The 21,609-nt window shown below is 39.7% G+C and overlaps 2 protein-coding genes across 2 annotated transcripts in view; one reads left to right on the forward strand and one right to left on the reverse strand.

The window, feature by feature from the left end:
- Nucleotides 1–2,682: 2,682 nt before the first annotated feature.
- ZNF830 (zinc finger protein 830) lies at nt 2,683–4,329 on the reverse strand. The gene has a single exon (XM_003278370.2). It carries the CDS (start codon nt 4,296–4,298, stop codon nt 3,180–3,182), a length of 1,119 nt encoding a protein of 372 aa, XP_003278418.1. The 5' UTR covers nt 4,299–4,329; the 3' UTR covers nt 2,683–3,179.
- A 1,898-nt stretch (nt 4,330–6,227) lies between these two features.
- CCT6B (chaperonin containing TCP1 subunit 6B) overlaps nt 6,228–21,609 on the forward strand; it is a 32,081-nt gene continuing 16,699 nt past the window's right edge. Inside the window, exons 1-4 of the mRNA XM_030807911.1 lie at nt 6,228–6,293; nt 7,176–7,310; nt 11,242–11,415; nt 13,782–13,885. Of these exons, the coding sequence (XP_030663771.1) occupies nt 6,291–6,293; nt 7,176–7,310; nt 11,242–11,415; nt 13,782–13,885 (416 nt within the window). The 5' untranslated portion in view covers nt 6,228–6,290. The remainder of the gene's footprint in view (nt 6,294–7,175; nt 7,311–11,241; nt 11,416–13,781; nt 13,886–21,609) is intronic.

Raw genomic sequence — 21,609 nt, forward strand, 5'->3', positions numbered from 1 at the left:
GATACACTAGCTCCTATAGCTGCTTACACTGACCTCAAATTCAACAAGGACTCATTGAGCACTGATTATGGTCAGGGCCCCATTTCTACTGCTCTGGAATACAGACCATTGAGAATCAGATTTTGAGGGCTTTTTGGCCTTCCTAAAAGCCCAACGGGGGTTCACATGAGTAGTAACCACACCTGGCACTTCTTAAGCACTTCTTTGACTGTGTTACAATTAAGGACTCAATCTACAAGGATAAATTGTTTACCTAGAAAGTTCAAATTCCTTAGAGCTTGGCATTCAAGGTCCTCCACATGTTCCTAATCTACCTTTTCAATCATAATTCCCACTGTTGCCAGGAGTGAACCCTCTGCTCTATTTAAATTGGATGCTCACTACCTCCTGAGCATGTTTATCTTTTCACCTGGATACCTTACTCTTTGGATCTATGCTGTTCTTTATAGTAGCCACTAGTCACATATGGCTATTGAGTACTTGAAGTGTGGCCAATCTAAACTGAGATGTGCTGTTAGATACACCTAGATTTCAAAAATGTAGTAAAAATAACCAATCTTTAAATATTAATTACATATTGGAACATTAATATTCTGGACATAGATGAAATAAAACACATTAAAACTTTTCACTTCTTTTTACTTTGGCTACTAGAAAATGTAAAATTTTCTTTTTTTACTTTTTTATTTTTTTACTTTTTGAGACAGGGTCACACTCTGTCACCCATGTGGGAGTGCAGTGGCACAATCACAGCTCACTGCAACCTCCACCTCCCCTGGCACAGGTGATCCTCCCACCTCAGCATCCCAAGCAGCTGGGACTACAGGTGAATGCCACCACGCCCGGATAATTTGTTTGTATTTTTTGTAGAGATGGGGTTTTGCCATGTTGCCCAGGCTGGTCTTGAACTTCTAAGCTCAAGTGATCCACCTGCCTCGGATTCCCAAAGTGCTAGGATTATAGGCATGAGCCACCACACCCAGTCGCATTGTATCTTTAGTGGAAAGTACTCCACTAGATTGTTGGCCAAGGCAGTACTGGGCCCACCATTCAAACTCATATTTGTACTTTCTTGCTAGAGTAATAGTGATGAATGAAGGGAAAATTCTGAGTAACACTGGGTTCACACATTTGCGGCAAGCAAGCCGTGTCTCATCAAATAGAAGCTGCTATCACTGATCAGCTAGCAGCTCAAGGAGGAAGACTGCCACAGGCAGCAGGACAATTGTTAATAACAATTTGTGGTACACAGCAACTGTTCAATAAGTGTTAGATAACTCCTTTTAGGCAGTGACACTAAATACAAACAAAATCTTGAATCCCATGATTATCCCTCCTGTTTTTCTTCTTCCACTTCTAGTCACTAAAATTTAGCTATTCTGGCCGGGCATGGTGGCTCACGCCTGTAATCCCAGCACTTTGGGAGGCCGAGGTGGGCAGATCACGAGGTCAGGAGATCGAGACCATCCTGGCTAACACGGTGAAACCTCGTCTCTACTAAAAAATACAAAAAATTAGCCTGGCGTGGTGGCGGGTGCCTGTAGTCCCAGATACTCAGGAGGCTGAAGCAGGAGAATGGCGTGAAACCTGGGAGGCCGAGCTTGCAGTGAGCCGTGTTCGCGCCACTGCACTCCAGCGTGGGTGACAGAGCGAGACTCCGTCTCAAAACAAACAAAAAAAACCAAAAAAAATTTAGCTATTCCTATGAAATTCTTTCACTTCTATTCCTTTTCTCCCAATCCACAGCTAATCAGTCTTGTCACCTTGCTTTTGAAAATATAGTTTTCAAATAGCTCCTAGCTTCCTTCTACCCTCCATGTTAATTCCATTCTATATACTGTTAATAATGTCCCATGATATTTCTTTGCAGATGTAATTATTCGCTCAAAACCTCCATTTTCATATGAACTTCATTAAAAATTTTCACTTAGCATTCAAGGCTTTTCAAACCTTATCTCTTGGTACTCCTCTCCATAAAAAAGGAATTTAGGGAAACTAGATTGAGTTAATATATGTAAAGCACTTGGAACCATGCCTGGCCCATGCTAAGGAATATATAGGTCTTAGCTATTATTATTATTGCTCACTTTTATTTGAATCTGCTGTATGCATTTCTACTCCAGAACACTGCTAATTCCCTTTTCCTATTTGAGTACCTCAATCTCCAAAGGAAGGAGTGATTTAAACTATCAATGACCAGTAAGAGCCAATTGTTACTGCTGGAAAGACAACTTAAATATTCTTTCTACACTAGATAGGACCCGCAAACAAGGAACCCTAATTTACCACCAAATAACAAAATTTAAGGCTGGATGAAATTAATAAAAGATAATATTTCCTTCATTCAAGAAACAGCAAATTTATTGAATGTGTTAAAGAAAAAGAAAAACCTGAAAAACATAAATGGGTTCTGGATTTAGGGCAGTTACTCTCTAACCCTGGCATATATTAGAATAACCTGGGAGATTAAAAAACACAGTTGCCTGGGCCCAATCCCAGATTTATTGAAGGGGAAGGCCTCAGACACTTGAATTTATTTTAATGCTTCATAGGTGATTCTCATGTGCAACCACATCTGATCATCATTGGTCTAGTCAAGAGAAGCTTTGGTTTAGGGAGGCTGATCATGTTTGGCATATAGTTTTCTCATGTTTTTCAAATAAAGCATACTAAGAGAACTGATTAACCTACAATGACTTATGTGTTTATGAAGTGTTCTAAAAAACCAAACAAAAACCAAAGAAACAAAAAAACAAACCTTTTCAACTTGATGTAGGGTTCAGAAGATACATACATTCCAAATACCACAGTGAGCATTCATCTGGAAGTTTGCCGGTTGGTCTATTAATTAAAAAAATTCAAAACAGAATACAGATTTAACTATGTACAATATTTACAACTCACAGATTTTACAACGAAATTATACAGTTAAGTCTGTCGTGGAAAAGTTGGCATTTTGGTATATAACACTTCAGAAATTTTAAAAACAACTTTACCTCAAAAACATTTTACACAAATTTTCCAAAGTGCTGCAGCTCACTGGCTCATTTTATCTCAACAATCCAGTTTAGCAATCCAGGTACCCAAATCTTTAGGCATGAAGTAACCGATATACTACTGACAGACAGCACTTTTTACACAATAGCTGAGGCTGTTAGAAACCTTGGGTCTTTAAAACCCTATAACAATGCCCCTTTCACCCTCCAATCCTGAGACAACAAATCCTGCAGTTCCCCCTCATCATCGCTGTCAGCATTCTCTTCTTCCTTTTTCTGCAGTTCTTTTATGGTCAGGATTTCTTTAAGTTTATTTTTTATTTCATCCTGGCGATTCCGTAGCTTTTCCACCCGTCGGTAACACTCTATCTGCTCATCGATCTCCCCAATCTGGCGGTCCAACCGTCCCTCCTCATCCTCTTCGGCAACTATGGCTTCGGAAATAGTGTTGACCTGCCTCATGGCTTTTTGGAATTCGTCCCACTCTTTGTCCATCTGATCTTTTGGGGCATCAACCTTTCGTACCCTTGCATCTACCTCAGGGTCGTCAAAAAAACCTTCCGGTAACGCTTCCGCGGTGTTTTCTCTCCTTTCCACCACTTTTTCATGTATTTCTGCTTTCTCAATTGACCCTGAATGAGGAATTATGGGGGCCTTGGGAGGATTAGTACTAAAGAAATCGTCTGGCAGCACACTACTTGTTACCTCCCGCGAAGAGGAAACTGAGTGCTCCTTGCCCTGTGGGTCGGAGAGCGGCTTGCTGGCGTCCCCCCTTTTTCTTTCTCCATCTCCTTCCTCCTCCTCTTCCTCCTCCTCCTCATCTTCATAATCGGGGAGTAAACTGAGTCCTGAAGGCTTACTGGGAGTCGCTCTAATGAACTCCTTTCCTATTTTGTCAAAGTTGGTGGGCAACGCAGATGTGGAGGGCTGTACCTGAGGCACCAAGGTGGCCTTCGCTCTCTTGACATCTCGCTCGTCTGCGTCCGGCGCTTTCCTTTTGACGGACTGAGGCGCTGAACTGGCGGACGAACCCTGGCTGGCTTCCTTCGCGCCTTTCAGCTCGGCCACTTTCTCTCGGTGCTGCTTTCCCAGGACGTGAGTCTGCCACAGGAGCTCGCTCTTAACCGGAGTGTTACACAGGGCACAACTCAGCTGCCCCAAACGGTTGTACTTCGCGAATGGAGATTCTATCCGTTTCCGATTGGTGCTCAGACGCTGCTTCTCCTTCATTAACCGCCGCAATTCTTCCTGATTTACCACTCGCTTCCCTGCCGGAGTCCGAGCGGAGGCGGAGGACGCCATCTTGGCGACCAGACCCAAAGCGATTCTGGTTTCCGTCGGGCGAGGCATGATAACATCACTTCCTGTAAGGGCGATGATTGGCCGAGGCTCAAGAGAGCGTGGCGTCGCGTTGCCGTTTTTGCTCAGAATCGCGACTAAGGCTTTTTTTTTTTTTTTTTTTCCTCTGAACGATTAGGCTATGGCTGCGATAAAGGCTGTGAACTCCAAGGCTGAGGTGGCGCGGGCCCAGGCAGCTTTGGCCGTCAATATATGCGCCGCCCGAGGGCTGCAGGATGTGCTGCGGACCAACTTGGGTCCTAAAGGCACCATGAAAATGTGAGACGGCGGTTGGAGCGGCCGGCCATTAGGCGGCTGGGGGCCTGTTGGTGTCCTGGGGCCTTCTGAGGCAGGCGTCCGCGGAGCGCTGTGGATGTTCTTGCGAGCTTGATTTCCCTCATTCTCATCCCTGCTCTGAGGGTATTTCTCGCCTAGTGCAGGTGGAGGAGAAAAGCCTCCCCTAGTAGAGGGCCCCAGGAGTGAAGCTGTGGCGCTTCCCCGACCCCCAACTTGTCGTCAAGGTTCATATGCAGTTAGAAAGTCAGTTAATTTAGTGTCTCATTGGAAACAAAGCATTTAACTCCTCTGCTCTTTAAGACTGTATACCCTTGGTCCATAAATTCAACAAGTAGTTTTGTTTTTTGTATGGCAATGTATTGTAGTGGAGAGGACGCAGGCTTTGGAGCCAGGAAGGCATGGGGTCAAATCCAAGTTCTACTTGAATACCCCGTGTCTATGATTGTTCATATCTATTCATCTTTTCAGTATATATTAAGCAACCTTTTCTATAGACGAGAGTGAGGAAAAGAGACCAGTGAGGGCAAAAGGGTATAAGAGGAGAGACACATCCTCATAGTAATGAGCAAAATAATAGTAATGGTAAAATAAGTGACTTAGGTACTAGTTGCTGGGACACGGAAATCATCAAGATACAGTTTCTGTTCTTAAGGAGATGTGGTAGAGACGGATGTGGTGGAGTAGGATGTGCTAATTATATATAGATGCATATGATTATGCTGAGAAAAGGGACTAATTGATGGCAGAAGGAAAAGCATCTTAAGTAACATGTTTGATCAGAGTCTTGAAAGAAGAATAAGACTTCACTAGTTGGAAGAGGGAGTAAAGACCTCGGCAAAGTAATTTCAGGAATAAAAAAGACCAATGGTGCAAATCCAACAGAAACAAAACAAAACATGGTGTGTATTAAGGGAACCAGAAGATTTGCTTGTGGGAAAGTAGATGAGGCAGGGAAGATTTGGGAAAGGTCAAGTATGTCATTGCTGTGTTTGGATTTTAACTTGAAAATGATGGAAAATACAAAAATCACTGGAGGACTTTTGATCAGGGAACTGACTGAATCACATTGCCTTTTAGAAAGAAAAATGTGTGGAGGGTATATTTAAGTTTGGAGATATCCGGATGCCATCCAAAGTAGAGATGATAGCAGTGGAGATGGAGAGAAGGGGGCAGATTCAAGAAATATTTAGGTAGTAGAATTGATAGAACTTGGCGATCTAATAAATGCAGGGATGAGGGAAACTAAGTTGAGTGACTGAATGAATGAAAACATTCACCAAAATAAAAACCTGCAGGAAATTTGCGAATTTGTGCTTTGTAGACTTCCAAGTATTCTTTGACCAAACCACTGTTCATAACTGATCAAGTGCTTTTATCTTTAAACCTGTAAGTGGTCCATTTGGAATGAAATCACCATAAGCTGTCCATCTGGGGAGAAATGATTCTGTGAGCTGCAAATGGTGGTAATTACTATGGCATATTCCCATGGTACAGTGGAAGTTTTCCAAGCCCAGTTCTCTCTATTAAGGATAATGGAGTGGCAAGCACTGGGAGTGCCTTCCTACCACATGAAGTTAATATCATTCTTCTCTGAACAGGCTTGTTTCTGGTGCAGGTGACATCAAACTCACCAAAGATGGCAATGTGCTGCTCCATGAGATGGTGAGCTGATGCTGCTGACTTTAATAAACCTTAATAAGCCTTAATTAGAAGCATAGTAGAACTTGTGTATCTTTAAGCCAAGGCTGTGAGCTAAATACTGCAGTCTTGAGATATGCTGAAGACTGTTGAATTAGACCTCAATAAAAAAATTTTTTTGGCCGGGTGTGGTAGCTCACTCCTGTAATCCCAACACTTTGGGAGGCTGAGGTGGCCAAATTGCTTGAGCCCAGGAGTTCAAGACCAGGCTGGGCAACATGGTGAAAACCGTCTCTACAAAAAAGAAAAAAAAAATTTTGCTCAGTGTGGTGGCATTCGCCTGTAGTCCCAGCTACTCTGGAGGCTGAGGTGAGAGGATCACTTGAGCCCAGGAGGCCAAGGCTGCAGTGAACTGAGATCGTGCCACTGCACTCCAGCCTGGGTGACAGAGTGAAACCCTGTCTCAAAAAAAAAAATAGTTTTTTTTTTGGCTGTTTCCAGGTCTTTGTATACTTATACATACTTTGTATACTTAGGCATACTTATAAATCAATAATATCTTTTAAGGGCACTGCCTTATGTTCTTTGTAATTATGGAAAAATAAAAATATCCTTTGCAAGTTTAATAAATGTACTCATTTTGAGATTGAATGATTTAATCTTATTTTAGAAATGTCATTGCATTCTGAAGCAAAGACTTTTATGAAATGTTCAGACCTCATTACCTGTCACTTTTAAAATTTTGGACTTGACATTTAGGTATTGATAATACAAAACTTATAAACTTGTAGAATGAAGTTTATTTCATTTTTTAATTTTGCTACTGACCCCTAGGTTGTCTTGTTTTTGGTGACCTACTTCCTTATCTCATCCTCCCTTTTTAAATCTGTTGCTTGCTTTTTCCAGCAAATTCAACATCCAACAGCTTCCTTGATAGCAAAAGTAGCAACAGCTCAGGATGACGTCACAGGAGATGGTACTACTTCAAATGTTCTAATTATTGGAGAGTTATTAAAACAAGCTGATCTGTACATTTCTGAGGTATTAGAATTTCACAGAGTTTATATGTTATTTTGAATGGCAAGTTATTTTTTAACTAGTAAAATGGTTGAGTTTTAGACAGTTAATTTTGTTTTAATTAATTAATTAATTAATTTTGAGATGGAGTCTCACTGTGTCGCCCAGGCTGAAGTGCAGTGGCAGAATCTCGGCTCACTGCAACCTCCGCCTCCCAGGTTCAATCAATTCTCCTGCTTCAGCTTCCCGAGTAGCTGGGATTACAGGCATGCGCCACCATGCCCGGCTAATGTTTGTATTTTTATTAGAGACAGGGTATCACCATCATGGCCAGCCTGGTCTTGAGCTCCTGACCTCAGGTAATCCACCTGCCTCGGCCTCCCAGAGTGCTGGGATTACAGGCATGAGCCACCGTGCCTGGCCTAGACAGTTAATTTTAATTAAGATATTCTTGAACAATTAAAAATGGAAATAATAATGAACTTTGTTGGCCAAAATAATGCTTCTTATTGGAATTATATACCTTTTTTAAAAATGAAATATTTAACGGACCTAAAAAAGTAAAAAATTACCCATGTATCCATGGGTAATTAAGAAAGAAAACACCATAGATAAAGTTGAAACCAAATTATGCACCTTTATAAAACAACCGGAGAAAAATTATTGAAGGTTTTCCTTATTGTGAATTTACCTTCCTTTCTAGTTGCATTTTTCTTTATAAATCATCTGCTTCAGCCAGACTCTTCCATTCACTGGCCTCTGAAAACATCATATACATTTCTACCTTTCTCTAATTAAGTATCTCTTTTTTCCGTATCTGAATTTTTTTCTCTTTCAGGGACCACTTCAGCAAAGAATAACCTGGTCAAAATGACTCTCTGTGTTTCGTTTAGTATTGGGAATTTTCTATTAATTCAGTACTTGCAACTTAGGATGCTTTTGGCTGTAAACAACTTGACTAAAACTCACTTGAACAATAAGGAAATGATTATCTCCCATAATAGAAAATTGAGAGATAAGGCAGACTGTCAGGTTGTGTGATAACAAAATTCAGTCATCAAGTACACAGGTTCTTTGTCTCTTAGCTCTTCCACTCACAGTGTTGTTTCATCCTAAGAGTATTTCCATCTTGAAAGTAAGAGGCCAGGTGCGGTGGCTCACGCCTGTAATCCCAGCACTTTGGGAGGCCGAGGCGGGTGGATAACCTGAGGTCGGGAGTTCGAGACCAGCCTGACCAACATGGACAAACCCTGTCTTTGCTAAAAATAAAAAAATAGCCAGGCGTGGTGGCACACACCTGTAATCCCAGCTACTCAGGAGGCTGAGACAGGAGAATTGCTTGAACCTGGGAGGAGGAGATTGCGGTGAGCCAAGATTGTGCCATAATACTCTAGCCTGGGCAACAAGAGTGAAACTCCATCTCAAAAAAAAAAAAAAAAGAAAGAAAGAAAGAAAAAGAAAGTAAGACTGGCTGGGCACAGTGGCTCACGCTTGTAATCCCAGCACTTTGGGAGGCTGAGGCAGGAGGATCACTTCAGCCCAGGAATTTGAGACCAGCCTGGGCAACATAGTGAGACCCTGTCTTTAGAAATAATAAAAAAAATTAGGCTTGGTGGCATGCTGCATGTGGTCCTGGCTACTTGGGAGGCTGAGGCAGGAGGATTGCCTGAACCCAGGAGGTGGAGGCCGCAGTAAGCCATGATTGCACCAGTGTACTCCAGCCTGGGTGACAGAGTGAGACCCAGTCTCTAAAAGGAAGAGAGAGAGAGAAGAGAGAGGAGAGAGAGGACAGAGGAGAGAGAAGAAAGACTGTCAGAGGAAATTAGGCAGAGGGCAAGATAAAGCCATTCAGGAGGCTTTTCTTTAGTATGATTGGGCCAACTTTAGTATTATGTCCATCCCAAGCCAGTAACAGTTTTTATGGGAATTGACTTAGACTAATCAGGATCCACTCCTTGAGCTGGTGGTAAGATCAGCTTTCTCCAAAGCACAAGTGGGAGAGGGAAACCTAAACTGAATTAGGGTTGGGTTAGGAAGAAAGGAGTTTGGCAAGGGTGAGATGCTAACAGACATTATGAAACTCTGTGGCCCTACAGTGATAGAGCTGGGCACAGTATATGATAGAATCACTGAGGCTGGAGGGACATCCTAAACTAGCCTGACGTAGTGAGGAAGAACTCTCTGGAGGAAGTAAGGCCTGGCCTAAATCTTCAGGATGAGGAGGAGTGAACCAGACAAAAGGGCAAGGGGTGAGGAGAATGGCTTTCCGGACAGAAGGAACAACATAAGCAAAGCCACAGAGAAGACAGGCAACATGGTGTTGTATGAAGCTACAAGCATTTTGGTGTTGCTGGAATTTCAGGTGATGTGAACAGTAGTGGAGAAGAGGCTGGAGAGGGAAGTGGGAGCCAGATCAGAGGGCATGTAGTATGCTAACCAAGAAGCTTAGATTTCATCCAGTGGTATTACAGACCAAATATAGAAACATACTAATGACTGATATGGTCAGGTTGGCATTTTAGGTATTTGGGGGATGGTTTTAAGGGAGTCTAGACCAGAGGTTTTCATGGTAGTCTGGATGAGAGATTGTCTTGAAGACATTTTTGAAAATGGTTAATAACATAGGCTCCAAAGTCAGGTCTCATGGGTTTAAACAACTGGTTTCACTTCTTATTATCTTGGTGATCTAAGGCAAATTACATTATCCCTTTAAGCCTCGGTCTTCTCATCTGTGAAATAGGAAAAATAATAATACCCACTTCATAATGTGGCTAGAGAATTAAATAACTCGTGTAGAACTCTTAGTCATGTCTAGCACAAATACTCGATGTCAACTTTTAAAGATTATTAAGGATTGATGTAAAGAAAAGAAGTAAGGGAATGAATTAGACCAAGTGCTAGCTTTCACAAAGTTTGTGTATTATTTTATGGAGCAAAAAATACTATTAAAATATTTTGTCATAATTTTAGACCTATAGAAAAGTTGCAAGCATACTACAAAGAATTCCTGTATACTTTTTACCCAGATTCTTCAAGTATTTTCATTTCTCATTCCCTGCCTACCCTGTTCTCTTCCTTAGTATCAGTGTACATATTCTTTTCTAAACTGTATGTTGCAGACATGATCTAAATATTTCAGTGTATATTTCTTAAAATCAGGGAATTATATAATCACACTATAGTTATAAAAACCAGGAAATTAATAATAACATTAACACATTGATACATTACTGTTATCTAATCTGCATTCTATTCAAATTTCACCACTTGTATTAATAGTGTTCTTTATAGAAAAAAAAGATCTAAGTGCATGCATTGCACTCAGTTGTGTTCCTTTAGTTTCATTTAAGCTAGACTAGTTCCTGAGCTGCCTTTTATGCTTCATGATATTGCTACTTTTAAGGAGTACCAGCCATTTATTTTGTAGAAAGTCCCTCAGTGTGGATTTGCCTATTTCCTCAATTAAACTTAGATTACAGATTGTTGGCCGGAATACCACAGAAGTGTTGTATTCTACTGAATGCATCATATCAGCAGGCATGTGATGTCTGTCTCATTATTGTGATGTTAACTTTGATCACTTGGTGAAGTGGTAGACACCACAGTGTTCTGTCTGCCACTTTTCCCCAATTCAGTGGTGGTTCTTTTCCTCTGCATTGAAAGGAATCTTTTTATATGTGCCCATTCAGAAGGGCACCACATAACAACAATGTAGTCATAATTTTTGGAAATAAAAAGGACTTTTGTAATTTTTTATACTAGACTTGAAGCTTTACTGTTAAGTTTGAGATTATTTCAAGTATGAAGCACTAAAATGACTTTTATAAATTAGGTACACTTATATTTCATGGCATTAGTGTGATTAACCTTTTTTGGACATAATAATCAGGCAGGTTGGTTACTTTTACATTGGATGACTTATTTCTTAATTTATAATTTTATGTTGATGTAACAGGGCCTGCACCCTAGAATAATAGCTGAAGGATTTGAAGCTGCAAAGATAAAAGCACTTGAAGTTTTGGAAGAAGTTAAAGTGACAAAGGAGATGAAAAGAAAAATCCTCTTAGATGTAGCTAGAACATCATTACAAACCAAAGTTCATGCTGAACTGGCTGATGTGTTAACAGAGGTATGTTATTAAACTTTTGCACTCAGAACAAATATAGCCTGATGCATGGTGATATTTTTCTTTTTTCTGTAAGATAATCAAGTATTTCATGTGGTTTTTTGGACATAAAGTATGGAAGACAGACAATTATTGTATAGGCCTAACTGTAGATTAGATTTGACTGGTCAGAACAGTATTCGTAATTTTCAGAAGTATCATACTAGGCCTTTTTCAAAATGTGGCTTGAAAGTTGGGAGAGGTTTGGCTGCCTGCAGATCATCTCTTGTGGAAGCTCTTGAATAGTATACTGGTCTTTTTAAACCTAGAGGTCCATATTCTATTATGTGAGGTGACACACAACATAGTTGTTTTAGCAGTGTACCTTGTAGATAAGGTTACCAATATAATGAAATGTGATATGATATATTAATATATTAATATTCACATATTGGAAATGTATGTTTAGTTTATTTCTTTTATTAATTTTTTTGAGACAGAGTCTTAACTCTGTCACTCAGGCTGGAGTGCAGTGTCATGATCTCAGCTCACTGTAACCCCCGTCTCCCAGGTTCAAACGATTCTCCTACCTCAGCCTCCCGAGTAGCTGGGATTACAGGCGTGTGCCACCACGCCTGGCTAATTTCTGTATTTTTAGTAGAGATGGGGTCTCACTATGTTACCAAAGCTTGTCTTGAACTCCTGACCTCAAATGATCCACCCGCCTTGGGCTTCCAAAGTGCTAGGATTACAGGCCTGAAGTCACCACATCTGGCCAGTGTTTTGTTTATTTCTAAAGGTAGAATATGTGTTATATAGGCTGGGCACGGTGGCTCATGCTTGTAATCCCAGCACTTTAGGAGGCCAAGGTGGGGAGACGACCTGAGGTCAGGAGTTTGAGACCAGCCTGGTCAACATGGTGAAATCCTGTCTCTACTCAAAATACAAAAATTAGCTGGGCATGGTAGCAGGCACCTGTAATCCCAGCTACTTGGGAGGCTAAGGCAGGAGAATCACTCTGGGAGGGAGGGGGAGGTTGCAGTGAGCTGAGATCATGCCACTGCACTCTAGCCTGGGTGACAGAGTGAAACTTTGTCTCAAAAAAAAAAAAAAAAAGAATATATTTTATATAAAGACAAGATTGGCTAGATATTTTGGGAAGGCTTTTATCAGGTGGCAATGATTTGATATCATTATTGTTTTTCAGCTTTGTAATTTCTGAAACTTGAATATATTTGTTTACCAGGAAGAATGATAAATTCTTAGGAAACAAATTCACAAGACATTGACATACAAAGCAGAATACTATCTTAATAATTTACTTTGAGAACTACAAATGCCAAATGTACTGGAATACTTGAGTTGTTTCTGGTCAATTCTCCTTACTGTTAGAAAAAACAACTTGGGAAATCAGATTAAGATCAGACAATTTCTTGATGAGCAGAGTCAGAAGAAAGGCTCTGCTGTGTTTTCTGCTATTAGAGTACTTAAATGGCCCCAAATCTTCATGCTGCTAGGGCACCCGTTCTGTTTTAGAGTTACAGAAACAGTGATATTCTCACTATCCAATGGCCTTTGTCCTATTTGTTATTTGCCTCTAAAATAAAATATTATGTTACCTCAGGCAAAGTTTTCTAAGATACGGTTTTTTTTCTGCTTTATGTATATTTTAGGGTAGTTATAACTTAGCTCTTAATTTCTGCAGTTATTCATTATTTTTATATCATTTTCTGAGCTAAGCAATAAGATGTGTTGTGCTATGCTTCTTAAATTGTATATCCCTGGTCATATGTGACAGAATAAATGAGACGTATCTTTCTGGAGTGTCAATTTTACTTTACAATATTGGGGGAAAACATTATTTTTACATTGAGATAAACATATAATGGGATGACGTGGAAACTTTTCACGATAAAACATGAGACTTTAACATTTCCTGTTATTATAGCCAGCAAATTGGAGCTATTACCTTAGATTACCTTTCCTTCTTTTCCATTAAGGTGTCCTTTGGTGGAAAAGTTTGGATAGTCTTGGTATGATAGAAAGAGTAGTCGCTGGGCAGTTAAGGAGCCCTGAATTCTAGTCCTGGCCCTGTTACTAGCTGTTAGATCTTATTTAAAAACTGTGACTTCTTAAGGTCTTATCTCAGTTGCCTTATCTGTAAAATAAAAGGTTTGGACCTAATGATCTCTGAAGTTTCTTTAGACTCTAAAGTGTCTGTTGGCATTGGCTATTGTTAGCGTCCATAGTAAAGTGGCACATATTGGTCTTGCCCTAGGTTTTGAATCCTGAAGGCTTTTATCTCCTTAGTCTGGTGATAGATTTTTTGGGCCCTTGGTTTATTTTAGTAGTCCAAATAACTTAACTGTTCTCATTCATTTCTCTTTCAGGCTGTGGTGGATTCTGTTTTGGCTGTTAGAAGACCAGGTTACCCTATTGATCTCTTCATGGTAGAAATAATGGAGATGAAACATAAACTAGGAACAGATACAAAGTAAATTACATAAGCTTGACAACATATGGGTTCTAGAATTTTTAAAAGATATTCTTTCATTAAATTCATTACTTACTTTTATTCAACATAAATATATTCATTCAACATATATTAAGTCACTGCTATAGGTAATGGGAATGAGACTAAACAGAACAGAATTTCTTTCCCCAAGAAGCTTATGTTTCTAATTGAAATAGAAATAAAATCATGTGTGTGATTTTATAGTGGACAGGGAAGACTACTCTGATAAGAACCTAGAGAGCTAAGAGGTCTCCGAAGAAACAAGGGAGCTAGCCATGTGCACATCTGGAACAAGAGGGTTCTAAGCAGAAGGAATGACCTCTGAAAAGGTCCTGAGGCAGAAGTGTGACTAGGTTGTTACACTGTGCCTGGAGCACAGGGAGAGGAGGTGAGGCAAAAGGTACCAGATTATGGAGTACCATGTTGATTTTGGATTTACTCTTTTAAAACTTTGTATTATAGAAAATTGTGAACATATATAGAGAGAACAGAATAGGGAACTTCCACACACCTGTTAGCTGTCTTTATCAATTTCCAACATATGAAGCAATCTTATTTCAACCATACCCTTCCCTCTTTCCCCCTCCCACCCAGGATTATTTTGAAGCAAATCCAGACATCATATACCACCTGTAAATATCATGTAATCCATGAAATATAACCCCCCCTGCTTTTACCTAATATATCCACAAAACATAACTCCTTAAAAATGAATAACTCATTAATACTATCACATTTCCAGTTTATATTCTAATTTGTCTAACAGTTGTCTCAGATTTTTTTCAATTTTGTTTGGATTAAGATCTACACACAGTCTGTATACTGCACTTAGGTGATAACTCTTTTAAGTCTCTGTTAATTTGTTAATTTGTAGGTTCTTTCTTCCTCTCATTGTTTTTCACCTTGATAATTATTTTGCAAAAGTCTGATTGTCTTGAAGAGTTTTTGTGGGAAGATTTTTGATTACTCATTCAAATTTCTTCTTTTTTTTTTTTTTGAGATGGAGTCTCACTCTGTCCCCCAGGCTGGAGTGCAATGGCGTGATCTTGGCTCACTGCAACCTCCGCCTACTGGGTTCAAGTGATTCCCCTGCCTCAGCCTCCTGAGTAGCTGGGACTACAGGTGTATGGCACCACGCCCGGCTAATTTTTTGTATTTTAGTAGAGACGGGGTTTCACCAGGTTGGTCAGGCTGGTCTCGAACTCCTGACCTTGTGATCCACCCGCCTCAGCCTTCCAAAGTGCTGGGATTACAGGCGTGAGCCACTGCTCCCGGCCCCACTCATGCAATTTTCTTAATGGCTATAGGACTAGTTAGGTTTTCTACTTATTTTTTGAATCATTTTGGTAAGTAATGTTTTCTTAGAAATTTGTCCATTTTGTTTAACTCTGAAATTTTTGGTATAAAATGTTCATAAATATCCTTATTGGCATAAAATTTTTATAAGGATCCTGTTCGCAGGATCTGTAATGGTATCACCATTTATTTCTGGTGTTATTTATGGCTTCCTTTCCTTTTTTTGATAATTTTTTCCCAGAGGTTTGTTTTTGTTTCACAGTGTCTTTCTCTTTATTATTTAATTTACTTTTTTGGAATTTTGTGGGGACTTTTTTTGCTGCTTCTGTTTTATTGTGATAGCTACTTAGGTTATTAATTTTCAGTCTCCTGCTTTTGAATACAGTGCTTAAGACCTTAAATTTTTCTCGAAGTACTATTCAGCTGCATCTTTCAAGTTTTGATATGTAATCTTATAATTTTTATTCAGTTTAAAATATTTTCTAATTTCAACTAGAAGTGTGTTTCTTAACATGGGGAAATTTTAGTTATTACCTAGCTTAATTACATTATGGTCAGAGAATATGTTCTATGAGATTTTTGCTCCTTTGAAATTTGTTGACACTTGCTTTATGGTTCAGTGTATAGTCAGCTTTTGTTATGTTAATGTTTCATGTACTTGAAAAGAATGTATGCTGCAGTTGGTAGGTACAATTTTATATACATGTCCATTAAGATCAAGGTATCCTGTTAATCCTGTTGTTCAGAACTTCTATATCCTTATTGATGTTTTGACTGCTTATTCTGTCAATTACTGAGTGAAATGTATAAATATCTTTCGATATTATTGTGTACCTGTTTATATTTTACTTTAGTTTTGAGAGTTTTGCTTTATGTATCTTGAGACAATCTTTTTAGATGCATAGTTTTTAAACTTACGTATTTCCTGGTGCATTGAACTTTTGTACTGATATGAAGTGACTTTTTTCTAGTAATGTCTTTAAAAGTATAATTTATCTGATATTGATAATTATATTTAAAAAATCTTTACATGTTAAAAGCTGTTGTACCAGCTAGCTAGCTTCCTTCTTTCCTTCCTTTCTTTCCCTTCCTCCCTCCCTCCCTCCCTTCCTTCTTCCGTCCCTCCCTTTCCTTTTCTTTCTTTCTTTCTTTCTTTCTTTCTTTCTTTCTTTCTTTCTTTTTTTCTTTCTTTTTTTTTTTTTTTTGAGATGATGTTTTGCTCTTGTTGCCTAGGCTGGAGTGCAATGGTGTGATCTCGGCTCACCGCAACCTCTGCCTCCCAGATTCAAGCGATTCTTCTGCCTCAGCCTCCCTAGTAGCTGGGATTATAGGCATGTGCCACCATGCCCAGCTAATTTTGTATTTTTTTTTAGTAGAGATGGGGTTTCTCCATGTTGGTCCGGCTAGTCTTGAACTCCCAACCTCAGGTGATCTGCCCACCTCTGCCTCCCAAAGTGCTGCAATTGTAGGCATGAGCCACCATGCCCGGCCTTTTCTTTTCTTCTTTTCTTTTCCTTTTCTTTTCTCTTCTCTTCTCTTCTCTTCTCTTCTCTTCTCTTCTCTTCTCTTCTCTTCTCTTCTCTCGTCATGTCTTGTCTTGTCTTTTCCCTTCCCTCCCCTCCCCTCCCCTCCCCTCCCCTTCCCTTCTCTTCCTTTCCTTTCTTTTTTTTTCTGAGACAGGGTCTTGCTCTGTCGCCCAGGCTAGAGGGCAGTGGCGCAATTACAGCTCACTGCAGCCTTGTCCCACCTGGGCTCAAGTGATCCTCCCACCTTAGCCTCTTGAGTAGCTGGGACCACAGATATGCGCCACCATGTCTGGCTAATTTTTGTATTTTTTGTCAAGACAGGGTTTTGCCATGTTGCCCAGGCTGGTCTCAAATTCTTGAGCTGAAGGGATCCACCCGCTTGGCCTCCCAAAGTGCTGTGATTACAGAACAGAATGAGCTACCATGCCAGGTCCATCCAGTTTTTTTTTTTTTTTTTTTTTTTTTTTTTTGAGATGGAGTTTCACTCTTGTGACCCAGGCTGGAGTGCAATGACGTGATCTTTGCTCACTGCAATCTCTGCCTCCTGGGTTCAAGTGATTCCCCTGCCTTAGCCTCCCAAGTAGCTGGTATTGCAGGCATGTGCCACCACATTCAGCTAATTTTGTATTTTTAGTAGAGATGGGGTTTCACCATGTTGGTCAGGCCGGTCTCAAACTCCTGACCTCAAGTGATCCACCCTCCTTGGCCTCCCAAAGTGCTGGGATTACAGGCATGAGCCACTGTGCCCGGCCCAGTTTTCTTTTAATTAGTATTTGCCTGTCATATCTTTCTGTATGTTTTCATTTTCAGTCTTTCTCTCTTTACATGATTTTTTGTGTCATATAGGTAGATTAAAATATTAAATCTGATAATCTTTATTAACAGGAGCATTTAATCCTTTATATTTAATACAGTTATGGGTATATTTGATTTACAATTTACCATCTTAACAGTGGACTTTGGGGACCCCAGGGGGAAGGGTGGGAGGAGGATGAGGCATAAAAGACTACACACTGGGTACAATGTGTAGGCATAAAAGACTACACTGCTTGGGTGATGGGTGCACTGAAATCTAAGAAATCACCACTGAAGAACTTAGTCATGTAGCCAAACACCACCTGTTCCCCAAAAAGCTATTACAATAAAAAAAAGCAAATTAAAAAGTTTGCCATCTTGTTTTATACTTTTTACTTATCCTTACTTCTTTTTCTTTTTTTTTTTTTTGAGACGGAGTGTCACTCTGTCACCAGGCTGGAGTGCAGTGGCTTGATCTCGGCTCACTGCAACTTCGCCTCCCAGGTTCAAGTGATTCCCTCAGCCTTCTGAGTAGCTGCGACTACAGGCGTGCACCACCACACCCATCTAATTTTTTGTATTTTAGTAGAGACATAGTTTCACCATGTTGGCCAGGCTGGTTTTGAACTCCTGACGTCAAGCAATCCACCTACCTCAGCCTCCCAAAGTGCTGGGATTACAGGTGTGAGCCACCACGCCCAGCCATCTGTGTAGCTTTTTGCATCTCAGCCTTCCATTTGGGATTGCTTTTCTTCTGCCTAAAGTTCATCCTGTAGATTTTCCTTAGTGATAGTTTGTTGGAGGCATACTTTCAGTTTTTCTTTGCCTGAAAATGCCTTTATCTTTATTCTTTGATACTTTCATTGTGTGTTTACTAGGTTGGCAGTTAGTTTCTTTCAGCTGATTGAAGATATTGTTCTGTTGTTTTCCAGCTTTCATTATTCCTGTACAGAAATTAGCCATGAGTCCTTTATAGCCATGAGTCCTTTATTTACCTAGGTGATTTTAAGATATTTCTCTTTGTCTTTGGTATTGTATACTTTTACTATGATGTAGCTAGGTATGGATTTCTTTTTGTTTATTCTGGTTGGCATTTTCTGGCTTTTTGAGTGCCATCATTTGTCTGATTCTGGAAAATTTCCATCCATTATCTGTTTAAACATTTCTTTTGTTCATCCCTTCTTCTTCTCCAGTTAAATGTATGCTTGATGTTCTTAATTTAGTTTTTTATGTACTTTTTGTCTTGTTATCTTTTGTGTTGCATTCTGGATAATTTCTAGTGATTTACTTTGTTGTTTGCTAATTTTCTCTTAAACAATGTCTACTCTACTTTAAAACCAATCCCTCGATTTAAAAATAAACTTACTAATGAAGTGTAACACACACTGAAAAATGCAACTATCATAGCAATATGGCTTGATTAATTTTCCAAATGTATCTGTGTAATCAGCACTGTCACAAGAAACAGAACTACTAGTACCTTAAAAGCCCCTCTTTTGCTTCCTTTCAGCCATATTTCTTCTAGAGTAATCTGAATTTCTGCAGCATAGATTGTTATATGTTTTGTACTTGTATAAGGAATCATAAGGTAGGTACTCTTTGTTTCTGACCTTTTTCATTTAGCATTGTTTGTGAGGCTCATTTGTATTTTTGTGTGATTAGTAGATTGGTCATTCTCTTTGCTATTTAGTATTTTCTTGTGTTAATATACCACAGTTTATTCATTCTGCTGTTGATTGGCATTTAGGTAGTTTACATTTTTTGCCCATTATTAATAGTGCTGCTATAAACATTGTAATATTCTTTTATTAGACATATGGATGTATGTCTGTTGTTTTCTTGAATTTTTTATATCTGTGTGTATATGTGTGGATATCCTTATTTACTATTTATAGAAGTTCTATTTGGTTCTTTCTTAAATCTGCCATGTTACTTTTTATGGTGTTCTATTCCTTGCAAATCTTTCCAAACTTTCCCTTTTTTCTTTCTTTAAACATATAGTTCATGTTTGATAATTATAATAGCTAAAGTTTTGACTTGTCCCTTTCTGGTGTTTATTATATTTTACTGGTTTTCACTCATCATGCTTTGTGTTCATATGTGCCATTCATTGTGCTTGAAAAACATATTGGTAGAAATAATTTGAGACCTAGAATGAAGCTGCCTTTCTGCAGAGAGGATTTGCATTTGTTGCCTCCCTAGGGACTACTTTAAATTAAATTCACAGCTTGAGGTTTTTGGGAATATCCATTTGATATGAATTCTGACTGTAAGTCCATGTGAGGGCTGCTTATTTCTAGCTCTTCCTTCTGGATAATCCTGAATATGTAGCCCTTTGTGGTTCCAACTTAATGTGAAGAGGGTCTCCTGTAAACACTCCACCTTGGATGAGCTCTGGGCTTTTAATTCTGTTTTCTTCTCATTGTGAAGACATTGAAACCGAAGTTCAGATTTGCCTGGATTGTCAAATGACTTTAAGATAAAAGAACCTACTGTTCCTGAAGTTCTCTACGTACCTGTTGGAGTTTCTGTTTTATTTCAGTTTTGGCCTCATGGTTATATACTATCTTATAGCTCTTCAATGTTGCTAAGAAGTTTTTGCTTTTAAGCCATCATGTTTAGTTTAGTTGTTTTTGATAGTAGGACTGATCTCAGTTAGCCTACTATTGCTGAGGATAACAAGTTCTTGATTTATACTTCAGAAGATTATCTGTGGTTTTTGTGTGGGGAATACACACAAAACGGCTGATTGGGAGGTAAAAGAGGGCCAAGGGCAGAAAGCAGAGACCAGTTAGGAATGTTGGTATAGAACAAGTGAGAAATGAAAATGGTTTGGATTAGGGTGTACTTAGAAGGAAAGGGCAATAGGATTTGTTGAGGGTTCAACATAGGACATGACAGAAACAGAGCGGTCAGGGATATCTCTTGGGCTTTTTCATGATTAGCGGGAAAAGTGGAGGTGCTGTTTCTTGAGTTGGAGAAGACTAGGAGGATCAGATTTGGGGAGATAAATCAAGAGTTCAGTTTGGGAATGTTATGTTTGAGATGCCTATTAGGCATCCATGCGGAGATGTTGAGTAGGAATTTGGAGAGATGTGTCTGGAGTTCAGAATAGAGGTCTGCACTAGAAGTATGTATTTGAGAATCATTAGTGTATAAATGACTTAAAGCCATGAGTTAATGAGACCATCTGGGAAGTGAATATAGTAAAGGAAGTCTAAAGCATGATCCCTGGGAACTTGGATGTTTAGAGTTTGAAAAGATGAGGTGGATTCTGCAAAAGGGAGTGAGAAGGGGGCAGTCAAGGAGGCATTAAAGCCAAGGGTGAGTGGTGTCCCAGAAGCCAGAAGAAGAAAGTATTTCAAGGAGACAATAATCAGCTGTGTCATATGCTGCTGAAAGTTTGAGTACATTGCTGTGAACTGAGAGTTGATTGTTATATTTGGAAAACATTTACATTTTTTTTTCTTTTTTGAGATGGAGTCTCGCTCTGTCGCCCAGGCTAGAGTCCAGTGGTGCGATCGCGGCTCACTGCAAGCTCTGCCTTCTGGGTTTACGCCATTCTCCTGCCTCAGCCTCCCGAGTAGCTGGAACTACAGGCGCCTGCCACCAGGCCCGGCTAATTTTTTGTATTTTTAGTAGAGACGGGGTTTCACCGTGTTAGCCAGGATGGTCTCGATCTCCTGACCTTGTGATCCACCTGCCTCAGCCTCCCAAAGTGCTGGGATTACAGGCGTGAGCCACCGCGCCCGGCCGGAAAACATTTACTTTTTTAGTGGCTTTAATGAGAGCTGATTGAATAAAGAGGTGGAAATAAAAGTCAGATTGAAGGTGGCTCAAGAGAGAATGGTAACTTAGAGAAGTGTAGCTATAAAGGAGAACAGAGAAATGGGGCAGTAGCTAAAAGGGAATATGGGAATGGAGCTGAGGGAGAAGGATTTTTTGTATTAATGATAGGAATTGTTACTGCAAGTTTGTATGCTGGTAAGGATGGTTCTTTAGACGAGAAGAATTGATGTAGGGGACTAGGGGACAGTGCAAGAACAGAGAGGGAAATGGAATCCAGTACACAAGTAGAGAGGCTAC

The sequence above is a fragment of the Nomascus leucogenys genome, unplaced genomic scaffold, assembly GCF_006542625.1.
Source record: "Nomascus leucogenys isolate Asia unplaced genomic scaffold, Asia_NLE_v1 Super-Scaffold_249, whole genome shotgun sequence".
Taxonomy (NCBI): Eukaryota; Metazoa; Chordata; class Mammalia; order Primates; family Hylobatidae; genus Nomascus; species Nomascus leucogenys.